Below are 21,501 nucleotides of genomic sequence, written 5' to 3'. Positions count from 1 at the left end.
ATATAATAATGTGGACTCTAACACACCTTCATGCAGTCCTCTTACATCCTACACCCCTGTTTGATATACCACCATCCACCTTTCTTCCTTGTTCCACTCTGCTCTCAATTTCCTGTGCAGACTTCCCTCCCTTTTTTAATACCGCACCGTTGTACTTGAACTCCTTTGATCATTTTAAGTCTTTCACGATGCACCCCTGCATCACTCCGAGGTTCATGTGTATGCGTGTGTATTTATAGTTCTGTGTGTGTGTGTGTGTGTGTGTGTGTGTGTGTGTGTGTGTGTGTGTGTGTGTGTGTGTGTGTGTGTTTAATTGAATGAGGTGTGTCTAATAACAGAGTGAGGGAGAGGCTATTTTAGAATGTAAGAGGGAGTATTTCAGTCTGCTTGTATATTATTGCAGAGTATTTTGTGTGTGTGTGTGTGTGTGTGTGTGTTTCCTGCCTGTCTCTGCCTTGTACAGATCTTCAAGTTAACACTGTAACACATACGGTTTATATGTGTGGATTTTACAGTGTCTCCTGACATCTAAAAATAAACTGCTTTTTAATATTACTTTACATTCCTTCTTCATTTATTTTTTATGGAGAATTTTTGCAGGCTTTCAATATACGGTATATATTTTAGAGACAGATTTATGGATGGATAAATGAAAATGCAGCATAATGTCACCGGGGGGCAGCCCAACATCCCCAGAGGGAGCCCACAGAGGAGCATATACAGCGAGCTTGGACTCCGGGCGATGGGGACATAAGTCCGCCCGGGCCGCGCGCCCTATGACCCGGAGCTTGCCCGCCGCCACCATAACAGGAGTACGAGGCTACCTTCCGAGCAAGCCAACCACCGACAACCACGGTGTGGAGCTGTTACTCCAGCTCCAGTCAGCACCCCTGAGACGGCCGGTAGCCACTCAACCCTCCTACAGGAGACGGCCTGCAGCCGCTTTGGAGGTAACCAGGAGACAGCAGGTTGCCGCTCCCGCCTTCATCAGGAGACGGCCAGAAGCCGCTCTGAAGGTGCCCCTAATGAGACTGGTAGCCACTCGGCCCTCCTACAGGGGACGGCCTGCAGCCACTCAGGGGGTAAGTAGGAGACGGCCCGTAGCCGCTCTGAAGGTGCTCCTCGAGAGATAGCCTGTAGCCGCTCGACCCTCCTACAGGAGACGGCCTGCAGCCACTCCGGAGGTAACCAGGAGACGGTTGGTAGCCACTCCGAAGGTGCCCCTGAGTCAGCCTGTAGCCGCTTCCTCCCCCAGGCCATGGCCAGTAGCCAGGCCTTAGCGACAGCCAGTAGTCGCGCCCCTAGAAGGCCACAGCCAGTAGCCAGGCCATACGGTAGGAGACAGCCGGTAGCTGCTCCTCTGTCAGGTGCTGACTCCTGCCCACCAACCTGCGACCCAGAGGGAGCCCCCAGCCTGGAGGAGGGCTGGAGAGGCCCCGTGACTACCACCGGGCTCTTCTCCCAGCAGCTGGTTCCTGAGAGGACTCGCCTGACGGACCCCGATGTAGGCCGACGCCGCATCCCCCTCCTGACAGCGTCCCCGACCGCCGGGTACTGCAGCCCTTGGGACCTCCAGACCACCCCCAGGACTCTCGGGCGGGGCCTTCCTACAACCCAATGCCGGAGATCTTCGTCCTCCGTCAGGCGCCTGAGCGAGAAGTTCAGGCAACTATTCGGCCCCAGCCCTGAGGGCCAGACTCCCGCCCCAAGCCCCGAAAGCGCGGGACCCGTCGCCACCAGCATCCTCGGACGAGAGAGGACGTCCCTACGTGTGATCCCATGGCCCCTGAATACAGAGGCCCCTGGCGGAACTCAGCCCCGTCAGTAGTGAGGCTGAGCCACCTCCGCCGCCCTTGTACCTGACCGCCACGACGCCCAGACCCGAAAATGAGTGAGAGTGAAAGCACAGTGTCCGTGACAATGAAGTAAAGGCAGAACCGTGAGCTAACAAAATAAAGGAAGTCAATGAGAAAAGCATCAGTGACAGGATAAAAGAGTGGTGGAATGAGCAAAGTAACAGTGAGACAGTGAACACGGCAAGACAGTGAAATACGGGTCTATCACAGTGAACACGCTACCAAATGTTGACGCCGTACCACACTGAGATCGTACGTAGGCCCTAGTGTTAAAGAAATAATTACCCGCAGTGAAACAGTGCCACCAATTCCACCATTATACCGAACTTAGACTTCCTGCAATAATAAGGCATAACCTCTCTGCCCTAAGTGCTATTCACCTTACCCGATCTTGTCCTGAGCAGTATCCTGCGCGATACTAACACCCCATATCTAGGCCTAAGAATTATAATTGTCCAGTATACCTGTATTTGTGACATCAACCCGTTCCACTGTAGAATTTAGTAATACACATGTAAGGTTGTTGCCTTGAGTAATTGTGTCCTGCCTCTCTCTTATTTGTCTAAGCTCCTGTCTAGAAAGAGAACCCAGCTAAACACTAGGCGTTAGAGGGACGGGAAACCGACCCTAAAACACCTAGCATTACATAAATTGTCTGGTAGAATGAAGGGGAGGTAGATAGGTAGGGAAAGATGAAAAGATAGATACCCAGTAGATGTATTTTGAGTTAGATACATCTGTAGGTTGAGATAGCCGTGTCGGCTTAGTACGAAATCGAGAGAGAGAGAGAGAGAGAGAGAGAGAGAGAGAGAGAGAGAGAGAGAGAGAGAGAGAGAGAGAGAGAGAATATATAAGAACAGATACATGTGATAGATACGGCGAGGTGAGAGGGAGAGATAGAAGGCCGAGGGAGATACAGTGATAAGGAAGGAGGACGGAGGAGGAGGAGGAAAGGAGAGAGAATGATGGAGAGATAGACCGGGTGGGAGAGAGGGAGAGCACTTCCGGTTTAGTTAAAAAAAGAACAGGTAAGTTGGCCAAGGGGAGAGAGAGAGAGTAAAATGAAAAAGTGAATTGAAGGAATAGCCTATGTGGAGAGGGAGAAAGAGGGAAGGGAGAAGATTAGAAAGAAGAGAAGGAAGGGAGGAAATTAAAGGGAGAGCGAGGGGATGAGAGAGTGAGAAAGGGAAAAAGAAAGGGAGAGAGAAGGAATGGAGAGGGAGTGTGGTGTACAGGCAGAGAGAGAGAGGGGGGTTGGTAAAGAAGAAAGGAGGAAATGTAAGAAAAGAGAAAAAAAATACAGGAAAAAAAGTAAGGAAGGTAAGGAGAGAAAGAAATGTAGAGTGGAGAGAAGAGGGGACAGAGGGGAAGCAGGGGGGAGGGAGTCTGAAGGAGAGAGAGAGAGAGAGAGAGAGAGAGAGGGAGGGGGGGAGGAGAGCAAAGGGATGAGTCAGGCGGAGAGGGAGAGAGTGCAGGGAGGGAGGGAGGGAAAAGTGTACTTAAAGCAGAGGGAACAAAGCAGAACTGTGCGGCAGTGGAGAGAGAGAGAGAGAGAGAGAGAGAGAGAGAGAGAGTTATATCGTTCCCAGCATTACCTGGTATGATAGGTTAATGAGAAATAGGTAGGAAGGAAGCAAGAGGAAAGAAGGAAGGAAAAGGAAGAGGAAGAAGGACGAAAGGTAGGGAGGTAGGTATGAGGAGGAGGAGGGGGAGGAGGAGAGGGAGGAATAAGAAGAGGAAGAATATGGAAGAAAGGAAGATGAAGAATAAGAAAGAGAGAAGGAACAAAGTAAAAGGAAGAGGAGGAGTAGCAGAGAACAGGAGAGGGAAAGGAGGTATGAGGAGAAAAAGAAATGCTCAAGGAAGGAAGAAAAGAGAGGAAGGAAGGAACGGGGAACGAGACGATAAAGGGAAATAAGAAGTATAATAGATGAAAAAACAAAATTAATTAAATAGGCCTAGATAGATACATACGTAGATAAAGCCAGAGAGAGAGAGAGAGAGAGAGAGAGAGCAGTGAAACAAGCGAAGAAAGCGAGTAAGAGATCATTAGCATGAGAAATGTGTCATTAGGAGAAGAGGGAAGGTGAGAGGGAGGGGAGATAAATGAGGGAGAAAAGCTGAGAAATAGGAGTAGAGAAAAGGGAAGTGGAGGAGGTGAGAGGAATGGTAGGAAAGAAAGCAGTGGAAAAGACTAGAAGAAGGAAGAAGGCGAGAGAATGAGGAAGAGAGAGAGAAAATAAAGAGGAAAACTGACTAGATAAGGAAGATGAAAAAAAAAAAAAAAGTAAGGAAGGGAGAGGAGTAAGAGAGGGAGATGAGGGAAGGGTACTAGGTAATGGAGAAGAGGAGGGAGTGAAAGAAGGAAGGAAGGATGGAGAGAAGATGAAGTTCGTGTTTTTTTATTTAGTTCTAGCATTTTCTGTGGCCCCTTAAATTAGCTGAGAGAGAGAGAGAGAGAAAGAGAGGAAACAGGTTGTAATAGAGGGAGGGAGAGGAGTATGTGAAGGAAATTGGCAAGATCGGGAGATAGGAGGAGGAGGTGGATAGACAAAAGGAAGTAAAAAAAAAAATGGAGGTACGAATGGCGTAATAAAAAGAGAAACAGAAGAAAGACGGTAAACGTAAAAGATTATATGAAAAGAAAGAAAGGCAGGGACAAATAAAGATTGAATTGAAAATAAAAAATGCAGAACACACCATTTCCAGGTCATAATAATCAACAGGGGTATGCTAGTACAAGAATATTATACAGTTGTCTAGGGGTGAAAAACAAAAGACATAGGACAGGAGTGAAAAATAATGGACACTCAGATTTTGACCCACCGGATTTCAGTTGAATTGTTTATCCATGGAAAATAGTAAAGAACATCACCTTTGTAATGCTAGGTGTTTTAGGGTCGGCGTCCCGTCCCTCTAACGTCTAGTGTGTAGCGAGATTCTCTTTCCAGACCGGAGCTTAAACAAATAGGAGAGAGGCAGGACACAAAAACTCAAGACAACAGCCTTACATGTGTATTACTAAATTCTATAGTGGAACGGGTAGATGTCACAAATGCAGGTGTACTGGACAATTATAATTCTTAGGCCTAGATATGGGGTGTTAGTATCGCGCAGGATACTGCTCAGGACAAGATCGGGTAAGGTGAACAGCACGTAGAGCAGAGAGGTTATGCACTATTATTGCAGGAAGTCCAAGTTAGATATTTATGGAGTGGGTGGTACTATTTCACTGTTGGTAATTATTACTTTAACACGGCGTTACTAGATGGTAGCATATTCACTGTAATAGACCCTTATTTCACTGCTTGGCCGTGTTCACGGTTTCACTGTTACTTTTATTCACACCACCATTTTTATATTGTCACTGGTGCTTCTCTCACTGACTTCCATTATATGGTTAATTCACTGCTCTGCCTTCACGTCACTAAGTCACGGACACTGTGCTTTCACTGTCACTCCTTTCGGGTCTGGGCATTGTGGCGGTCAGGTACAAGGGCGGCAGAGGTGACCCAGCCTCCCTACTGACGGGGCTGGGTTCCGCTGGGGTCCTCTGTGTTCAGGGGCCATGGGATTATGCGTAGGGGTGTCCTCTCTCGTCCGTGGCTGCGGGTGGCGAGGGGTCCCGCGCTTTGGGGGCTTGGGGAGGGAGTATGGCCCTCGGGGCTGGGGTCAAATAACTGCCTGAACTTCTCGCTCAGGTGCCTGACAGAGGACGAAGATCTCCGGCAGCTGGGTGTAGGGAGGTCCTGCCCAGGGGTCCTGGGGGCGGTCTGGAGGTCCCGAGGGCTGCGGTCCCCGGTGTTTGGAGACGCTGTCAGGAGGAGGCTGCAGCGTCGGCCTACATTGGGGTCCATCAGGCGAGTCCTCTCCGGATCCGGCTGCAGGGAGAAGAGCCTGGTGGAAGTCATGGGGCCTCTCCAGTACCCCTCCGGGCCGGGGGCTCCCTCTGGGTCGTAGGTTGGTGAACAGGAGTCAGCACCTGACGGAGGAGCGGCTACCAGCCGTCTCCTGCTGTAGGGCCTTCTGGGGGCGCGGCTGCAGGCTGTCGCTAAGGCCTGGCTACTGGCCATGGCCTGGGGGAGGGAGCGGCTACAGGCCGACTCAATGGCACCTTCAGAGCGGCTACAGGCCATCTCCTGATGAAGGCGGGAGTGGCTACAGGCCATCTCCTGATTCCCTCTGGAGCGGCTACAGGCCGTCTCCTGCAGGAGGATTGAGCGGCTACAGGCCGTCTCCAGCAGGAGGGTTGAGCGGTTACAGGCCGTCTCCTGATGAAGGCGGGAGCTGCTACAGGCCATCTCCTGTTTGCCTCTGGAGCGGCTGCAGGCCGTCTCCTGTAGGAGGGTCGAGCGGCTACCGGCCATCTCGTTAGGGGCACCTTCAGTGCGGCTACAGGCCGTCTTCTGATTCCCTCTGGAGCAACTACAGGCCATCTCCTGCAGGAGGGTTGAGCGGCTACAGGCCGTCTCGTTAGGGGCACCTTCAGAGCGGCTACAGGCCGTCTCCTGTTTTCCTCCATAGCAGCTGCAGGCCATCTCTTGTTGGAGAGTTGAGCAGCTACTGGCCATCACAGGGGTGCTGACTGGAGCTTGAGTTACAACTCCACCCCGTAGTTGGTTGGGGTCGGCTCGCCCGGAAGCTAGTCTTGTATTCAAGCTATGGTGGCGGCGGGCAAGCTCCGGGTCACAGGGGCGCGCGGCCCGGGTGGACTTATGTCTTTGTCACCCTGAGTCCTGGCGGGCTATCCGTGCTTCTCGGTGGGCTCCTTCTGTGGGTGTTAGGTCGCCCTCTGTGGCACTATACTGCATTTTAACCTTGAAAATAACAGGCAGGAAGATGAGGAACAGGAAAATGTTTGCAGTAGGAAAGTGAAGGACAGGAAAATGTTTGCAGTAGATTGTGGTAGCTAAGAATATGATCCAGTTATGAATCCTTAAAAGTCAAAGGAAGCACCAAACAGTCTATTTTCAGAAAGGTTCGACAAAGTTGAATAGTCCACCATTCCACATTCGACTTCCGTACCGTCTCTGTTCTGTTGACTAGAACTAGTCATCTTTAATGCTGAGCTGTTGTAGGATATTAACACGAGATATGATGCTGGTCAGGAAGAAATGCCATGGAGTGGATGCAGAGCCACAGTGTTGTCATATTCAGCCATTAAGCTGCAAAAGAACGAAATCTCTGGCTAGTTAAAATGAATGAATTATAGAAAAGCTGTGTTGTTCCCTCGTCTTCCCTCACTTGACACCCTCATGTGGTGACATCGATATAACCTGGTGGCTCAACTGACTGGTTATTCAAACGTCCCTCGCCTACTTCCCTTGTCTACTGAAAGGAGGGCATTGGATTGTGGGAGACAGGCAATTTAAGCCTGCAGTCAACTGAGTTCACATTCAACATGAGCCAGGGGCCACAATAACAAGAATCCCATCTCTTCTCGCCTCTTCTTCAGCCTTTCTTCCTTTTTAAGGCATATAGACGTACAGAAATGACAATGATTAGGTGGATGTGCAGTGCGTCCCTGCGTCCAAGGCCTGGAGGGGCTGGGATTACAATGGAAGAGTTGAGAGGTAGGATGGGACTGGAGTGTATTGGTGTTGTGATGAGGAGAGGTAGATTGAGGTGGTTTGGACATGTGGAGAGGATGGGGGATGATAATTGGGTGAGGAAGGTGAGAAGTGTTAATATTGGGGGTGGGGTTATGAGGAGTAGACTGAGAAAGACATGGGACGAGGTCATTAAGTGTGACCTTAGGGTTAAGGGACTGAACAGGGAGGCTGCAATGGATCGTGCAGCGTGGAGAGCCGCCATTAGGTGACCAAGGCCGACACATGCAAGCATGTTGGAGCCTTTAAAAACAAAATGAAAACGAAACGAATATAACTACCTTCTCTCTCTCTCTCTCTCTCTCTCTCTTTCTCTTTCTCTCTCTCTCTCTCTCTCTCTCTCTCTTTCTCTTTCTCTTTCTCTCTCTCTCTCTCTCTCTCTCTCACGAAGCAGAACTTGAATATCTATCCCAGTGGCCCTCATATAATCAGTGGACATTAATCTAAATCTTCCTTTCTTCTCATATTTATTTCCGTGTCGGCTTAGTACGAAACAAATAAAATTTTGGAAAAGCAGCATGAATTAAGAGAAAAGAGTGCAAAATGCTCTCTTCACTTCCTTTCCTCCCGTGCATCCTCCCTCCTCTTTTCTTGTTCTCTTCAGTTTTGTTATCTGTTTTTCTCTTCTTTTTTTTTCTTCTCTTGTCTTGTTTTCCATTCTCTCTTCTCACCTTTTCTCCTTTTTCTCACGCCTCCTCTCCCCCTTTCCCCCTCTCCCTTTGTCTTCCTTTTTTCTTTCTTTATGATTTCCATTTTTTCTTCCCTCTCATTTTGTATCTCTTCTCTTTCCTTTCTTTTCCTTGCCTCCTTTTCTTCTCCTTTCCACTTTCTGTCCCTTTTGTCTATCTTCTACCTTCTCTCCTTTTCCCGCCGCTCTCTCTCTCTCTCTCTCTCTCTCTCTCTCTCTCTCTCTCTCTCATTATATAGCCATATAATTTATAGGTAAATAAATCACAAGACACATGGTGCAAAGGAGCCTCCTAAGCTGATTGGAATATGGCCAAAATGGTTAAACTAACTCTACTTCTTCCCATAGGACCTGAACCAGAATCGTGATGTAAGCTTGGAGGATGTCTACCCACAGAAACTGGCCACCACAATGGCTGAAGATATCAAGGAATTCCTGGAAAACAAACGTAATGCACTCCAAGTGAGTTACTTTTCTGTAACATTTTTGCATTTGTGTAGTTTCCATAATGTTGTAATATGTGTATTGGTGGTTCCACATTAGCCACAGTTATTCAGCCTATAATGTAGTGCCTCTCTATTCCCCCTGTGTGATGTAGTAGGTAATAGTAGTACCTAAGATTTGTAAGGTAGGTATCTGTTGTAACTTGGATGGTCTTTTATTTCAAGATAATTGGTGGGTAACCCACCACAGGCTCAATGGCAGAAGTTAGAGAGGAGCACCATGGCTAAGCATCTCATGATGTCTGCCCACACCTCTACCTTTACCTCATTGTTGTACAGCAACATTATCATAAAAGCACCGAAAAGATTTTTATCTTTACCTGTTGTTATTTGAAGCAGTGAAATATTCCTGTAGATATTTCTTTTTGTTATTGTATTGCCAGGTGAATGTATGCCACTTTAAGCATTGGAATAAAGAATGCCTTCCATGTAATCTCTTCATATCATTAAGGGCAGCATAAAGGAGTGCTGTAGTAATTGGATGAAGGGATGTATCTATTTATTGCCAGATGCCTTAGTCCCGTAAGGGGTGGCCACAAATAAATTGCCTCCATGTCGCCCTGTCCCCAGCCATTTCACTGCCCTGCTCCCAGCTCACACCCCCTCTCTCATATACCTCTCCACTCCATCCCTCCATCTCATCCTTGGCCTCCCTCTCCCTCTCGCCCCCTCCACCTCACTCACATACACTCTCCTCATCAGTCTCTCATTCCCCATTCTCTCCACATGGCCAGACCACCTCAATGTGTTTCTCCTAACGCTTCCTATTTCATCCACATCCACACCACAGTGCTCCCTCCCATCCACACTTGTCAGTCTGTCTCTCCATGTGACTCCACATGCTTCCCTCAAATAACTCATTTCCACTGCTCTCACTCTTGACTTCTGCCTCTCCAACAAGGTCCAAGTTTCACATCCATAAGTTATAGTTGGTATCACAATACTGTCATGCAGTAACTTTTTCACTTCCATGCTCACTTCGCTGTTTCTTATCACTGCTTTCAGGGAACTAGCAGCCTTTCTTCCTCATTGTACCCTTTCAATCACTTCACCCTCTAAACTTCCATCCTTACTCATCACACTACCCAGATACTTAAATGCTCTCACAAATTTACATTTCCTCCTCATCCAACCTCACTGTACATTCACTGACTTCGCTTCTCTCGATGACCATCACTTTACTCTTCCCAACATTCGCCTTTAGATTCTGTTTCTTACACACTCTCCCAAATTCATTCACCAAGCCTTGCAGCTCCCCTTCGTCTTCACTTAGAAACACAGTATCATCCGCAAACAACAGTACAGGGAGTTTCCAAGCACTGCCCTCTCTCATTAGGGCCACTCCAACATCCACTGCCCTACTTTGTACAGCATCTCTTTCATAACCCTATCCATATAGAGATTGAACAACCATGGAGACATGATACATTCCTGCATCAATCCAACCTTCAAGTAAAAAAATTTACTTAGTTCACTATCCACACACACTGCAGCCTTAGCACCCTCATACATACTCTTCACAGCTTACAACAACATCCCATCTACTCCATATATTCTTAATACTTTCCACAATCCTTATCTGTCCACCCTGTCATATGCTCTATCCAAATCCATGAAGGCCACATACAACTTCTTTCCCTTCTCTAGAAACTTTTCCACTAAAGATCTAAGAATGAATATCTGATCTACACAATCTCTTCCCTTCCTAAAACCTTTCTGTTCTTGTCCAACTGATTCCTCTGTTATTTTCCTAACTCTGTCAATAAGTATCCTACCATATATTTTTTCTATTACACTAAGAAGACAAATGCCCCTATGAGTACCACACACTTCTTTTTTACCCATTTCCTTTGTACAGGGGAATAATTAAACCTGACTTCCAATCCTCTAGGACTCTACTTTCTTCCCAGGCCAATCTGCACATCTTCCACATCCATTCTACTGCTATCCCTCCCTCATGCTTCAGCATTTCACCACACACTCCATCAATTCCTGGGGCTTTCCCCATTTTGACTTTCTTCATTGCTTCCACAACTTCCATCCTACTGGTTTCTTCCTCTCTTCTCACATCCCTCTTTCTCCCAGCCATTCCCCAGCCACTTATACTCGCATTATCTTCACTCTTTATGTTCAGCAATTCCATGAAGTGTTCACTCCATGTACTCACTTTTTCTCCCTTCTTCAGTTGTAATCTACCATTTTTATCTTTCACTCCCCGACTGACTTCATTGCCACCTTGTCTAATTCTCTTTACTGATTTGCTGAACATTTTCTTACATTCCCTGGCAAGAATTTCTTTGTATTAGTCATAGGAATATGGTGATGCCATCACCCATCTCTTGTACTACAAGCAGTTTTGTACACTGAGGACAAGAGTTGCCTAACCTTTCACCCCATCTGCTTCTCACTTTCTTGTGCTGGCTAATGTTCCTCATTTAAAGGAGGCTTTTTTATGTTTACCTGTCCATCTATAATTTTTTTTAAATGGTGTGTCAGGGAGCAAAGTGCTGGACATGGACATGTCCTAAGTGTGAAGTAGTCTTCAGGGAATAATGATGAACTTTTGTCCCTGACTACCTTCTGCATCATTGGAAAAGGAGCGACTTTGTTTCTAAGGTTATCTGTTTCCACTGTTTAATGTGCATCAGCAAAGGAACTGAACCTGTCAAAATGTTTAAATGCTTGTATGCCCATTTTTTATCACATTTTAAGCTTAGCAGAGTAGAAGCACTTTTCTCCATAACTTTGCAGTATTCAAATGATTTTTATTAATTACATTACTCAGTTCTTATGTAGCCAATGCCAGTTTATTACACTTCAGCTAATCAACCAGTATTCAGCTTATTACTGTTTTCGATACAAAATTCAATTTTAAAATTTTTTTACTTAATATCTGTTTGTGAACCGTTATAGGAAATGATTTCACCATTTTGGTTGTATGTATGATGAATTTGCAGTGGGGTCGGGAGTCAGCAGATGGGAACCAAAGATCATGTATTATAGACCTTTTCAAAATAGAATTGCACACATCCAGAGCTCGCACCCTTCCATACCCTGCCCATACTTCCTCACTCAGGGGTTCATAATTGTGGGTGCGAGGGAGATCTGTTAGGGGTGCAAGGATGCTGTCGTCAAATGTGGTTCATCTTTTTGCAGTAGAGGATAAAGTGATGCTGTGTTTTTTATAACCATTATGATGTGGTTGACCATAGCAACGAAATTTATGTTTTTAGAGCGATTTTTAATATAATGAGAAATAGGGAGGTGAGTATGGAAGTTAAGAAGTCACTGCATGATAGTATTGTGATCCCTATCCTGATGTATGGAAGCGACGCGTGTACCTTGCAAGAGGGGAACAAGTCAAGAGTGAGAGCAGTGGAAATGAGCTACTTGAGAGGAGCATGTGCAGTGACATGGAGGGACAGGTTGACGAATGAAGAAGTGAAGGAACGTTGTGGGGTGGATGTGGATGTGGTTGAGAAGATTAGGAGAAATACACTGAGGTGGTTTGGACATGTGGAGAGAATGGAGAATGAATGACTGACTAGGTGAGGCAAAGGGAGGGAGAGGGAGGGGTAGACCGAGGATGAGGTGGAGGGATGGAGTTGAGAGGTATATGAGGGAGAGGGTGGTGAGTTGGAGGGAGGGTAGTCAAATGGTGGGTGGCAGAGCTACTTGGAGGCGTTTTGTCTGCGGCCACCCTTTGCGGGATTAGGGCATCGGGCTATAGATAGATAGATAGATATACACTAGCTATCTGTCTGTAGCTGGATGCCGTAATCCTGTAAGGGGTAGCCGTTTGTCTTTGAATCAGTTGTTTTACGGGAAGGGGCATTAACCCTCTGCCAACCCACTGGTTGACACATAGGTAACACGTATTGGATTATGTGGCTGCCATCCAGCACTGAAAATTATTTCCTGGCTTACAGGGAACCATTAGACTTGTCACTCAGTGTAATGCCACCTGAAAAGGAAAGAATAGTAATAAAAAGTGACAGGAAAGATGGGAGAAATAGGAAAAGAAGAGGGTAGGCATAGAAAAAAAATGATAAAAGTGAAAGTAGAAGTAGGCAGCACAACACCAAATGAGTGTCTGGAGGCCACCACCACCTACCACCATGACTATGATATAATTTATAACAGTGTGTATACTGTATTTCATTTTATGGTGTGCTATGTTGAGTGAAGGACAGTAGGCGCCAGCAGGCGAGCACAAGTATGTGCTTGTTGGTGCTACAGTTGAGTTAACGTGGGGGTGGGGTTTATTCACACATAAATAGTGAACAAGAGCAATAGTTGAACCATTTCCTCTGCTTCCAAATTGTGTTGTGGCTAGGCCTGTGGCTAGGAATGTTGTGTGTGAAAGTGAGATCTCTCATGAATGTTTTTATGTATGTACAGTAATGTTGGTTAGATTGTCATGTTTACTTAGGGTTATAAGTACAGTACTTTCAATGATAATTATGTTTGTCACTCCATCACATCATGCCCTCAGAGATAAGGTGTGCTAAGCCGACTTCATTCGTTCTTTACCCCTGCACAATTGTTGACTCTATACAGGGGTTTTATCTGCCCCTGTGTGGAGTACAACTCTCATGTGTGGGGAGGCTCCCCACATACAGCTCTTCTCAATAGGGTGGAGTCAAAGGCTTTTCTTCTGATTTACTTTCCTCCTCTTACTGACTCCCTTCAACCTCTGTCTCTTTGTCGCACTGTTGCATCTTTATCTCTTTTCTATCGCTACTTCAATGGTCACTGCTCCTCTGAACTGTCTGCATGCATTCCTCCACCTCTACGACGGGTGAACAGCACCCGTCTAGCAGCAAACTCTCATCCCTTTTCTGTCAAACTCTCTAATGCAAGAGTTAACCGTTACTTCCAGTCCTTCATTTATGCAACAGGTCAACTCTAGAACTGTCTCCCTCTGTCTGTATTTCCTGCTTCCTATGACCTCCAGTATTTCAAATGCAGTGTGTCCAGGCATCTCGAAATGAATGGATCTTGAATTTGGCTCTCTCTTGTATTTTGTTTTTCTCTTGGAAGGAACAATAATTGCAGGCTTGTGGCCTTTGGTTCCTTCTTCCTTGCATTAAAAAAAAAAACTATCATTTATGTATTAATTTATTACCTTCACCAGGGAAGTTATGTTTTTAACGGTTTTTGTTTGTTTGTTTGTCTGCTAGTGGGATTACTCGAAAGGCTATGAATGGATTTTGCTGAAAAATTTTTGGAGGGTATGGCCCAAGGAACAGTCCATTATGATTTGGTGATAATTTGGATCATCATCCAGATCCAGGAATTTTTTAAAGGATTCTTTACCATTGTAGGATAGTGGCAACTCCAACATTTTTGCCTCCAACTCAATAAATAATGCCTACAATGCTTGCACAAAAAGTACAAGAAAACATTTCCATAAGATCTATCACACACTCTGCCTTGGTGGAGGTTTGCAGTCTCAGACTGCTATTGTTATTTATTTATTTGTTTTGTTTCTTTTTTCCAGGTTTGCCTTCAGCATGTTCAAAAAATGAAAGTGGGACATTGGCCTTGTTCAGTTTGGCTTCACGTGGGGTAAGAAAAAAGATGGTGCAGAACATCCCAATGCAGCCCGTGCAATATGAAGTTCTTAGATGTGAATTTTAAGCCATCAAAGCTCAATGAACATTTTCAGAACAAACGTGGTGGCAGGGATGCCGGGAATGACATCACAATGTTAATGGCCAAAAGAGCCAGATTTGACCATGCCAGCACATTGTGGACATATGGATTTTCACCAACAGAGAAGCCTTTGTTATTTGTTTAACAAGCTGCATACCAGTTTGCTAAGTCAAAGAAACCCCATACAATTGATGAGGAACTGATCAAGCCGTGTGCCCTTGAAATGGCGAAGATTGTTCTTGGTAAGGATTCAGTATGATAAAGGAATGTGTTACTAAACACCGACTCCATCTCAACATGATTAATTCGATATGTACTGATGAGATACCAGCCATGTTAGGCAACCTTTCAGGGTTTGCTACATTTATGGCAGAGGGAGTTCCTGATGTGATGATCACTCACCGTTTTCTTCACTGGCATGCCCTTGCAGCAAGATCATTGCTTCCAAACCTGAGGAAGTTTTCTGATGTTTGTATGAAAGTTGTAAATATGATTTATGGTCATACTTTGAATCATCAACAGTTTCAGTGTTTTGTGAGGAAATGGGCCATAAACACTCTGTGCTTTTGTATCACACAGGTGTGAGGTGGTTGTCTCATGGTCATGTGCCATCTCATGTGTTTGTATTGCAAGATAAATTTCAGCATTTTCTCTGTGTACAGAGACAAGAAGTGGCTGAATATTTTGTTCCTCGTAAGTTTCTTAAAATGCTTGCATATTTGGCTGATTTATTCACAGCAATCAGTGCTCAGTTCCTCTTTGCAGGGAAAGGGACTCTCTATTCTCTCTATTGCAGCTGCAAGTGAAAAGCTGGCTATATTCAGCTTAAACTTTACTATATCTATTAGATGTGTAAGGATGGGAATTTAGTAAATTTTCCATCTCCTGAAGGAATTGCTGTGGCTGATACCTCCATGCAACGTGACATTGTTGCAAATGTTGTTGAGCATCTGCAGGTGCCGCGAGCTTCATTCTGTGAGTACTTTTCGTGTGGAGAGCTGCAAGCGTATGATAACTGGATCATTCATCTTTTCCAAATGAATTTGGAAGATACTGATGATGGCAGGGACATCAAGCAAGATCTCTTTGATTTGAGAAGCAGTCATGCAATCCAAATGGAATTCACTGAGAGCCATCTGGAGCACTTCTGAGCTACTCAGCTGGAATCAGATCATGTAAGAGCAAGAAAAGCTCTTGCTGTGCTGGTGCCTATCATGACTACTTGTGTTTGTGAAACCAGAATCTCATGTCTGCCTCATACGAGTATGGTAGCTGTGTAGGAATCGATTGGATGTTCAGCACAACTTGCAAGTATTGCTTATCACCAAGAAACCAAGATTCACCGCCATAACAGAGAATAAACAACATCAGCAAAATGTGTGAGTTTGCATGGCAAGCATAATGTCTCAAAACACACTGCAAAGAATAAAAAGAATGAATCATTGTTTGTAATGAATCATTTATTTGTAAGTTATGTAAAATTGAAAATAAATATTAAAAACCATGATGGAGCTGTTATTGGATACCCATGAGAACAGTATAGTATTGTTCTTACATGAAAATGGGATAGGGATGTGAGAACTGTCTGGTGTTTTGAAAGGGTTGCAAGTAGGGAAAAAAATTTAAAGCCACTGCTCAGATTCCATCATCTATAACTGTAGGCCATTCAGATCAGAATTATTGTTATACAGTGATGAAGTTACATTGCGGGAGTATGGGCAGGTGTGGAAAAGTGTGAGTCATGGCTGAGTGTAATTACAGTTAGGAATAGATTGTGGTTATTCCATAGGAGAGAACAATCCAGGCATTGTTGTTACAAACAGTTACTCTACCAGTTAGTTTGGTAAGGAGTCAGGGACTGCTTTGTTAAAAGTAATATCTTCATGTATTCCTACATGTTTTGGAAGGAGGTGAAAAGGGTGCGAAAGGGAGAGTCTGGGAAGGAAGAGCGAGTAAAAGCAGAGGATGGAAGGATTTTAACTGAGATGGATGCAGTAAGGAAGAGATGGGCAGAATATTTTGAAAGATTGTTGAGTGTAGAGGAGGTAAGGGAGGCAGAGATTGTGGCAGATGGAAGAGTGCAAGGAATAAATGTGTTGGGAGAGTTGAATGATTCTTTGATCATGATGGAGGAAGTGCGGGAGGCAGTAAAGGAAATGAAAACAGGGAAAACTGCAGGTATGGATGGGTGTGCTGTGGAATGCCTGAAAGGTGGTGAAGCGACTATTGTTGACTAGTTAATAAGATCGTTGAATGTGTGCTTTGTGCAAGGTGTGGTGCCAGTTGACTGGGCAAGTGCTTGTGAGGTCCTGTTGTATAAAGGTAAGGGTGATAAGTATGAATGTACAAGCTTCAGGGTTATGAGTCTGTTGAGTGTTGTAGGTAAGGTGTATGGTAGAGTGTTAATTAAGAGAGTTAGAGAGGCTACAGAGGGAGTGACTGGTGATGAGCAGTGTGGCTTTAGGAGAGGGAGGGGATGTGGGGATCTGGTTTTTGCTGTGAGACAGGAGTGTGAAAAGTATTTAGCCGAAGGTAAGGATGTGTTATGGGCGTTCATGGATTTAGAGAGAGCGTATGATAGAATTGATAGGGAGGCTTTGTGGACTGTTAAGATTGTATGGATGATGGTAGGTTGCTAAAAGGAATGAAAAGTTTTTATGTAAATAGTAGAACATGTGTAAGAGTGGGAAATACTGTGAGTGATTGGTTTCCTGTGAGAGTGGGGCTGCGGCAGGCATGTATGATGTTGCCTTGGTTGTTTAATATTTATATGGATGGTGTTGTAAGGGAGGTGAATGCAAGAGTGTTAGGTAGAGGTCTGAGTCTGGTGAATGTTGATGGTAGAGAGTGGAATCTAAAGCAGTTGCTGATCGCAGACGATACTGCACTGGTGGCTGATTCAGAGGAGAGATTGAAAGAGTTGGTAGAGGAGTCTGGAAGGGTGTGTGAAAGGAGAAAATTGAAAGTAAATGAGAATAAGAGTAAAGTGATAAAGTGTACAATTTTTTTTTTTTTTTTTTGTGAGGAAGAAAGAACCAAAGGCAACGAGCCCACAAAACTGTTCCTTCCAAGAGAAAAACAAAATATAAGAGAGAGCCAAATTCAAGATCCATTCATTTCGAAATGCCTGGACACACTGCGTTTGAAAGACTGGAGATCATAGGAAGCAGGAAATACAGACAGAGAGAGACAGTTCCAGAGTTGACCTGTTGCGTAAATGAAGGACTGGGAGTAACGATTAACTCTTGCACTAGAGAGTTGGACAGAAAAGGGGTGAGAGTTTGCTGCTAGACGGTTGCTACGCGCCCGTCGTAGAGGTGGAGGAATACATGCAGACAGTTCAGAGGAACAGTGACCATTGAAGTAGCGATAGAAAAGAGATAAAGATGCAACAGTGCAGCGAAGAGACAGAGGTTGAAGGGAGTCAGTAAGAGAAGGAGAGTTAATGAGACGAAAAGCCTTTGACTCCACCCTATTGAGAAGAGCTGTACGTGGGGAGCCTCCCCACACACGAGAGTTGTACTCCACACAGGGGCAGATAAAACCCCTGTGTAGAGTCAACAATGGTGCAGGGGTAAAGAAGGAATGGAGTCGGCTTAGCACACCCAATCTCTTGGAAGCAGATTTTACAAGAGATGTAATATGATCTTTCCAAGATAAGTCCCGAGTGAATGAAACCCTAAGCATGTTCAAGGATGATGCAGGATTAAGCTGAATATTATTAAACATTAATGGATATATGGTAGGAGGATGAATAGTATAGTTTTGAATGATGAGTTGCTTGAGGAGGTGGTGTTTTAAGTATTTAGGGTCACATGTTGCTGTGGATGTAAGAATAGATGGGGAAGCCAAGTTTACAATGAATGAAGTAGGAAAGATGCTGGGAGGAATGGAAAAAGTGTTTAGATGTCGTTCGCTTAGAATGGATGTAAAAGAAGGCTGTATGAGCATGTTATGGTACCGACTGCATTATATAGGCTGAAACATGGAATATGGGTGAAGCAGAGAGGAAAAGTTCGAATGTAATGCAGATGAGGTGTCTGAGGAGTGTGTGTGGAGTGACGTGTATGGATCAAGTTAGAAATGATGAAGTGCAAAGGAGAACTGGAGTTGTGTGGGATATGGCTGATTATGCTGAGCAGAGGGTGTTGCGATGGTTTGGGCATATGAAGAGAATGGATAATGAGCGATTGGTGAAAAAGATAACTAGATCTGATGTGAGAGGTGTAAGACTGAGAGGAAGACCAAGAATAGGATGGATGGACAGTGTGAATAGAATGTTGGATGTAAGAGGGATGTCTTTTGAGCAAGGAAGAGTGGCTGTGCATGATAAAAATGATTGGAGAGAAATTGTGAATGAATAAATGATGACACAGCCCTGAGGGGATATTCTCCTGCATTTGGTTTGATCAGCTGATCAGGTCAGGTGTGGGTAAGAGGATGGGTCCATTGTGATGTGGCAGGGGTAAATCAGCTCTGCTGTTGGGCCCTGCTATGGATGTCACTGATTGCACTGCGCAGTCAACCCTCGTGCAGTGTGGTGTGGTAATGATCTGTCCCTTCTACCCTTGGAGCTAAGATGCGAATGAATGTGTTTTGAGAGGATGAGTAAATTGGCAGCGTGTCATCCTGTCTCGGCTACCTCCCTTTCTGTGGGGGAAGCAGCCTAGGTATATACAGTAGATAGATAAATTCCTACGAGGGTCAAAATGAAACTTTCGGTCCTTGTGATTGCTTGCCAACTACTTCCCAATTAATTACTCTTTACCTCTAAAAACAGGGCTTTTGCCAGAATAAATTCTTATGTCCCAGCCATTTTTAGGACTTGATATTTACTATAGCACCTTGATTCCATCCACCTACTTCATTTCTTAGTACAGTAGGGCCTCGCAATTAGTGATCTTAAGAGACTGATGAAACCTCGCAAGTCATGAAACCGCTAGTTTGGAGGCAAATTTTATATAGCAAAAAATAAAAATAGACGAACATTTAGGAAGTTCGACTATTTTTCCATTTTTGTCTACTTTTATCCACTAAATAGCCACATTTTTATATACTTATAATTAATAGGACAAACCAACAAAAAATCACCATTAAATGCTCAGAATGCAGTTTATTGAAAGAAAAAGTTGGTAGTTGGGAGTGCACATGCTTACTGGGAGTAAGGCCACCACCACCATCACCACCCTCCTCTCCACCATCGCCACCCTCCACTCCACCACTGCCACCCTCTCGAACGCTAGCCTTTCTCTGTATATCCTGTAGTATCTCATCATCACTTTCAAACCCGTCATAGTCATTAGGTAGCTATTCCTTTTCTTTACTCACGCTTCTTCACAGCCATCTTTCCACCACCACTATTTGATGTTCCTGGCCTTTCAGGTGGCACAACATTTCCACCACCAGCCACAGAAGCCATGAGGCTAGCGAAAACATTGAACAATGGGGGTAACCAGGTATTAAAAAAAGGGCAAAGTCGCACTAACATAGTGATGGACAGGACAACATTGAATCGAAACACTCCATATGATTCGCTCGCTAGGTGCAAGTCACTTGCTAGACGAGACTCGCACACTAGGAAAACGAGTTGAAGTGTGCCTCACAGCTCACTCGCTAGACGACAGTTGCCACGGAGTCGCTAGTTTCGAGGTTTTTGTCACTAATTATGAGGCTGAAGACAGTATCTGTCGTATCGCTAGACTTGAAATCTCTAGTAAAAAAAACTTTAGTTGTGGGGCCCTACTGTAATCTAACTTTACAGTCCTCACTGTATGTTAGTGATGTTCTCCAAAATATCACAGCCTTTCAGTACAACTAGTGCTGTTGAGTTGCAGTAAAAATTTACTGGTGACAGGTTATTTTTCAATAAATTTCTTGGGCTGTTACTCCATTAATCCAGTTGACATTCATTTTAGCGTCTTGTTGCTAATAGTTATTTTGTTCATTGTGGGGAAGTTCTCCTGTTTTAAAAGAGTTTGTTAAAGCTGCATTTAATCTCTTCATTTGGAAAAGTCTTTTGTGGGGTAGATAAAACCATAAGGAGATGACAATAATAATTTGAGATTGGTGTCCCTGGGCAGTTTATTGATAGCAAAAAGTAAATGTATAAAGGAAAAAAAACAATGTATACCAAGGGGAACTAGTTATGTTCACCTGCTGACCTCTCACTATATCTATCTTATCCATCAATCTATACCCAAATGCCCTATCCCCAAAGGAAGGAGCCATAAGCAGTTTGCCTCCACAGTGCCATGTACTCAGCCATCAGGAAGTTCTCCCTCCATCTCATAAGAGTCTCATTCATATACCCCTCCACCCCATCCCTCTACCTCATCTTTGGCCTCTCTCTTCATCTCCCTCTTTCCACATCATCCTTGGCCTCCCACTTCATCTTCCCCCCTCTACCTCATCCTTGGCCTCTTTTTTTCTTCCTCTCCCACCCCATCCATGGCCTTCTCTTCACTTTCCTCCCTCCACGTCACCTTTGGCCTCTTCATCTTAGTCTCTCCACCTCATCCTCAGCCTCTTCATCTCCCTCCCTCCACCTCATTCTCGGCCTCTTCATCTCCCTTCCTTCACCCCACACATATGCCCTCTCCTAGGGAAATTTTCTTCATTTGTGCCACAAGTCCGGGCCAAATCTGAATATTCTCTTAACACTATCAAGAATATCCACATCAGATTCCCAGGGTTTCTGATCTTTATCATTTGTCTGTCTGTGGCCTAAATGTAACTCCACACATGAGTGTTGGAGAGGGACACTTTCGTGTGGTGACACCAGTATAACATGGTGGTTCATTTGCCTAATTGTACAAAGGTCCATCAGTTCCCTCCCTGCTCCCTGAAAGCAGGATGGTGGATTCCATGAGAAGGATAACTTCAACCTTCAGCTCAGCAGTTTCATGATTCAGATGAGCTTTGGCCACAACAAAAACAATGGCAATAATTTTACTTCACTTACTCTAGTGTGTCACTTACAGGAAATTGTTGATCACTTAGAAACAGCCACAACTACCTACTTATGGATGGATGACCTCAGTCTAAACACAACACACCCACTGCTAATGACGGACCTCGACCCTGAAAACTCTTCACATTGCCTCTCTCCCGACCCTCGTCTGGGGGTGCCGACACGCAGAAATGTCTCAGGAATACACCTACCTCTTGAAGTTTATGAGGGATGTGAG

At 44.9% G+C, this 21,501-nt stretch overlaps 1 protein-coding gene across 1 annotated transcript in view; it reads left to right on the top strand.

Moving 5' to 3' along the window:
- LOC145402635 (voltage-dependent calcium channel subunit alpha-2/delta-1-like) overlaps nucleotides 1–21,501 on the top strand; it is a 440,994-nt gene that overhangs the window by 47,415 nt on the left and 372,078 nt on the right. The window contains exons 3-4 of the mRNA XM_080274627.1: nucleotides 8,502–8,615; nucleotides 21,295–21,496. Of these exons, the coding sequence (XP_080130753.1) occupies nucleotides 8,565–8,615; nucleotides 21,295–21,496 (253 nt within the window). The 5' untranslated portion in view covers nucleotides 8,502–8,564. The remainder of the gene's footprint in view (nucleotides 1–8,501; nucleotides 8,616–21,294; nucleotides 21,497–21,501) is intronic.

Source organism: Coenobita brevimanus, chromosome 58, assembly GCF_032717465.1.
Source record: "Coenobita brevimanus isolate Jiangsu-jjx chromosome 58, ASM3271746v2, whole genome shotgun sequence".
NCBI classification, from domain to species: Eukaryota; Metazoa; Arthropoda; class Malacostraca; order Decapoda; family Coenobitidae; genus Coenobita; species Coenobita brevimanus.
This window is presented reverse-complemented; position numbering and strand designations above follow the sequence as displayed.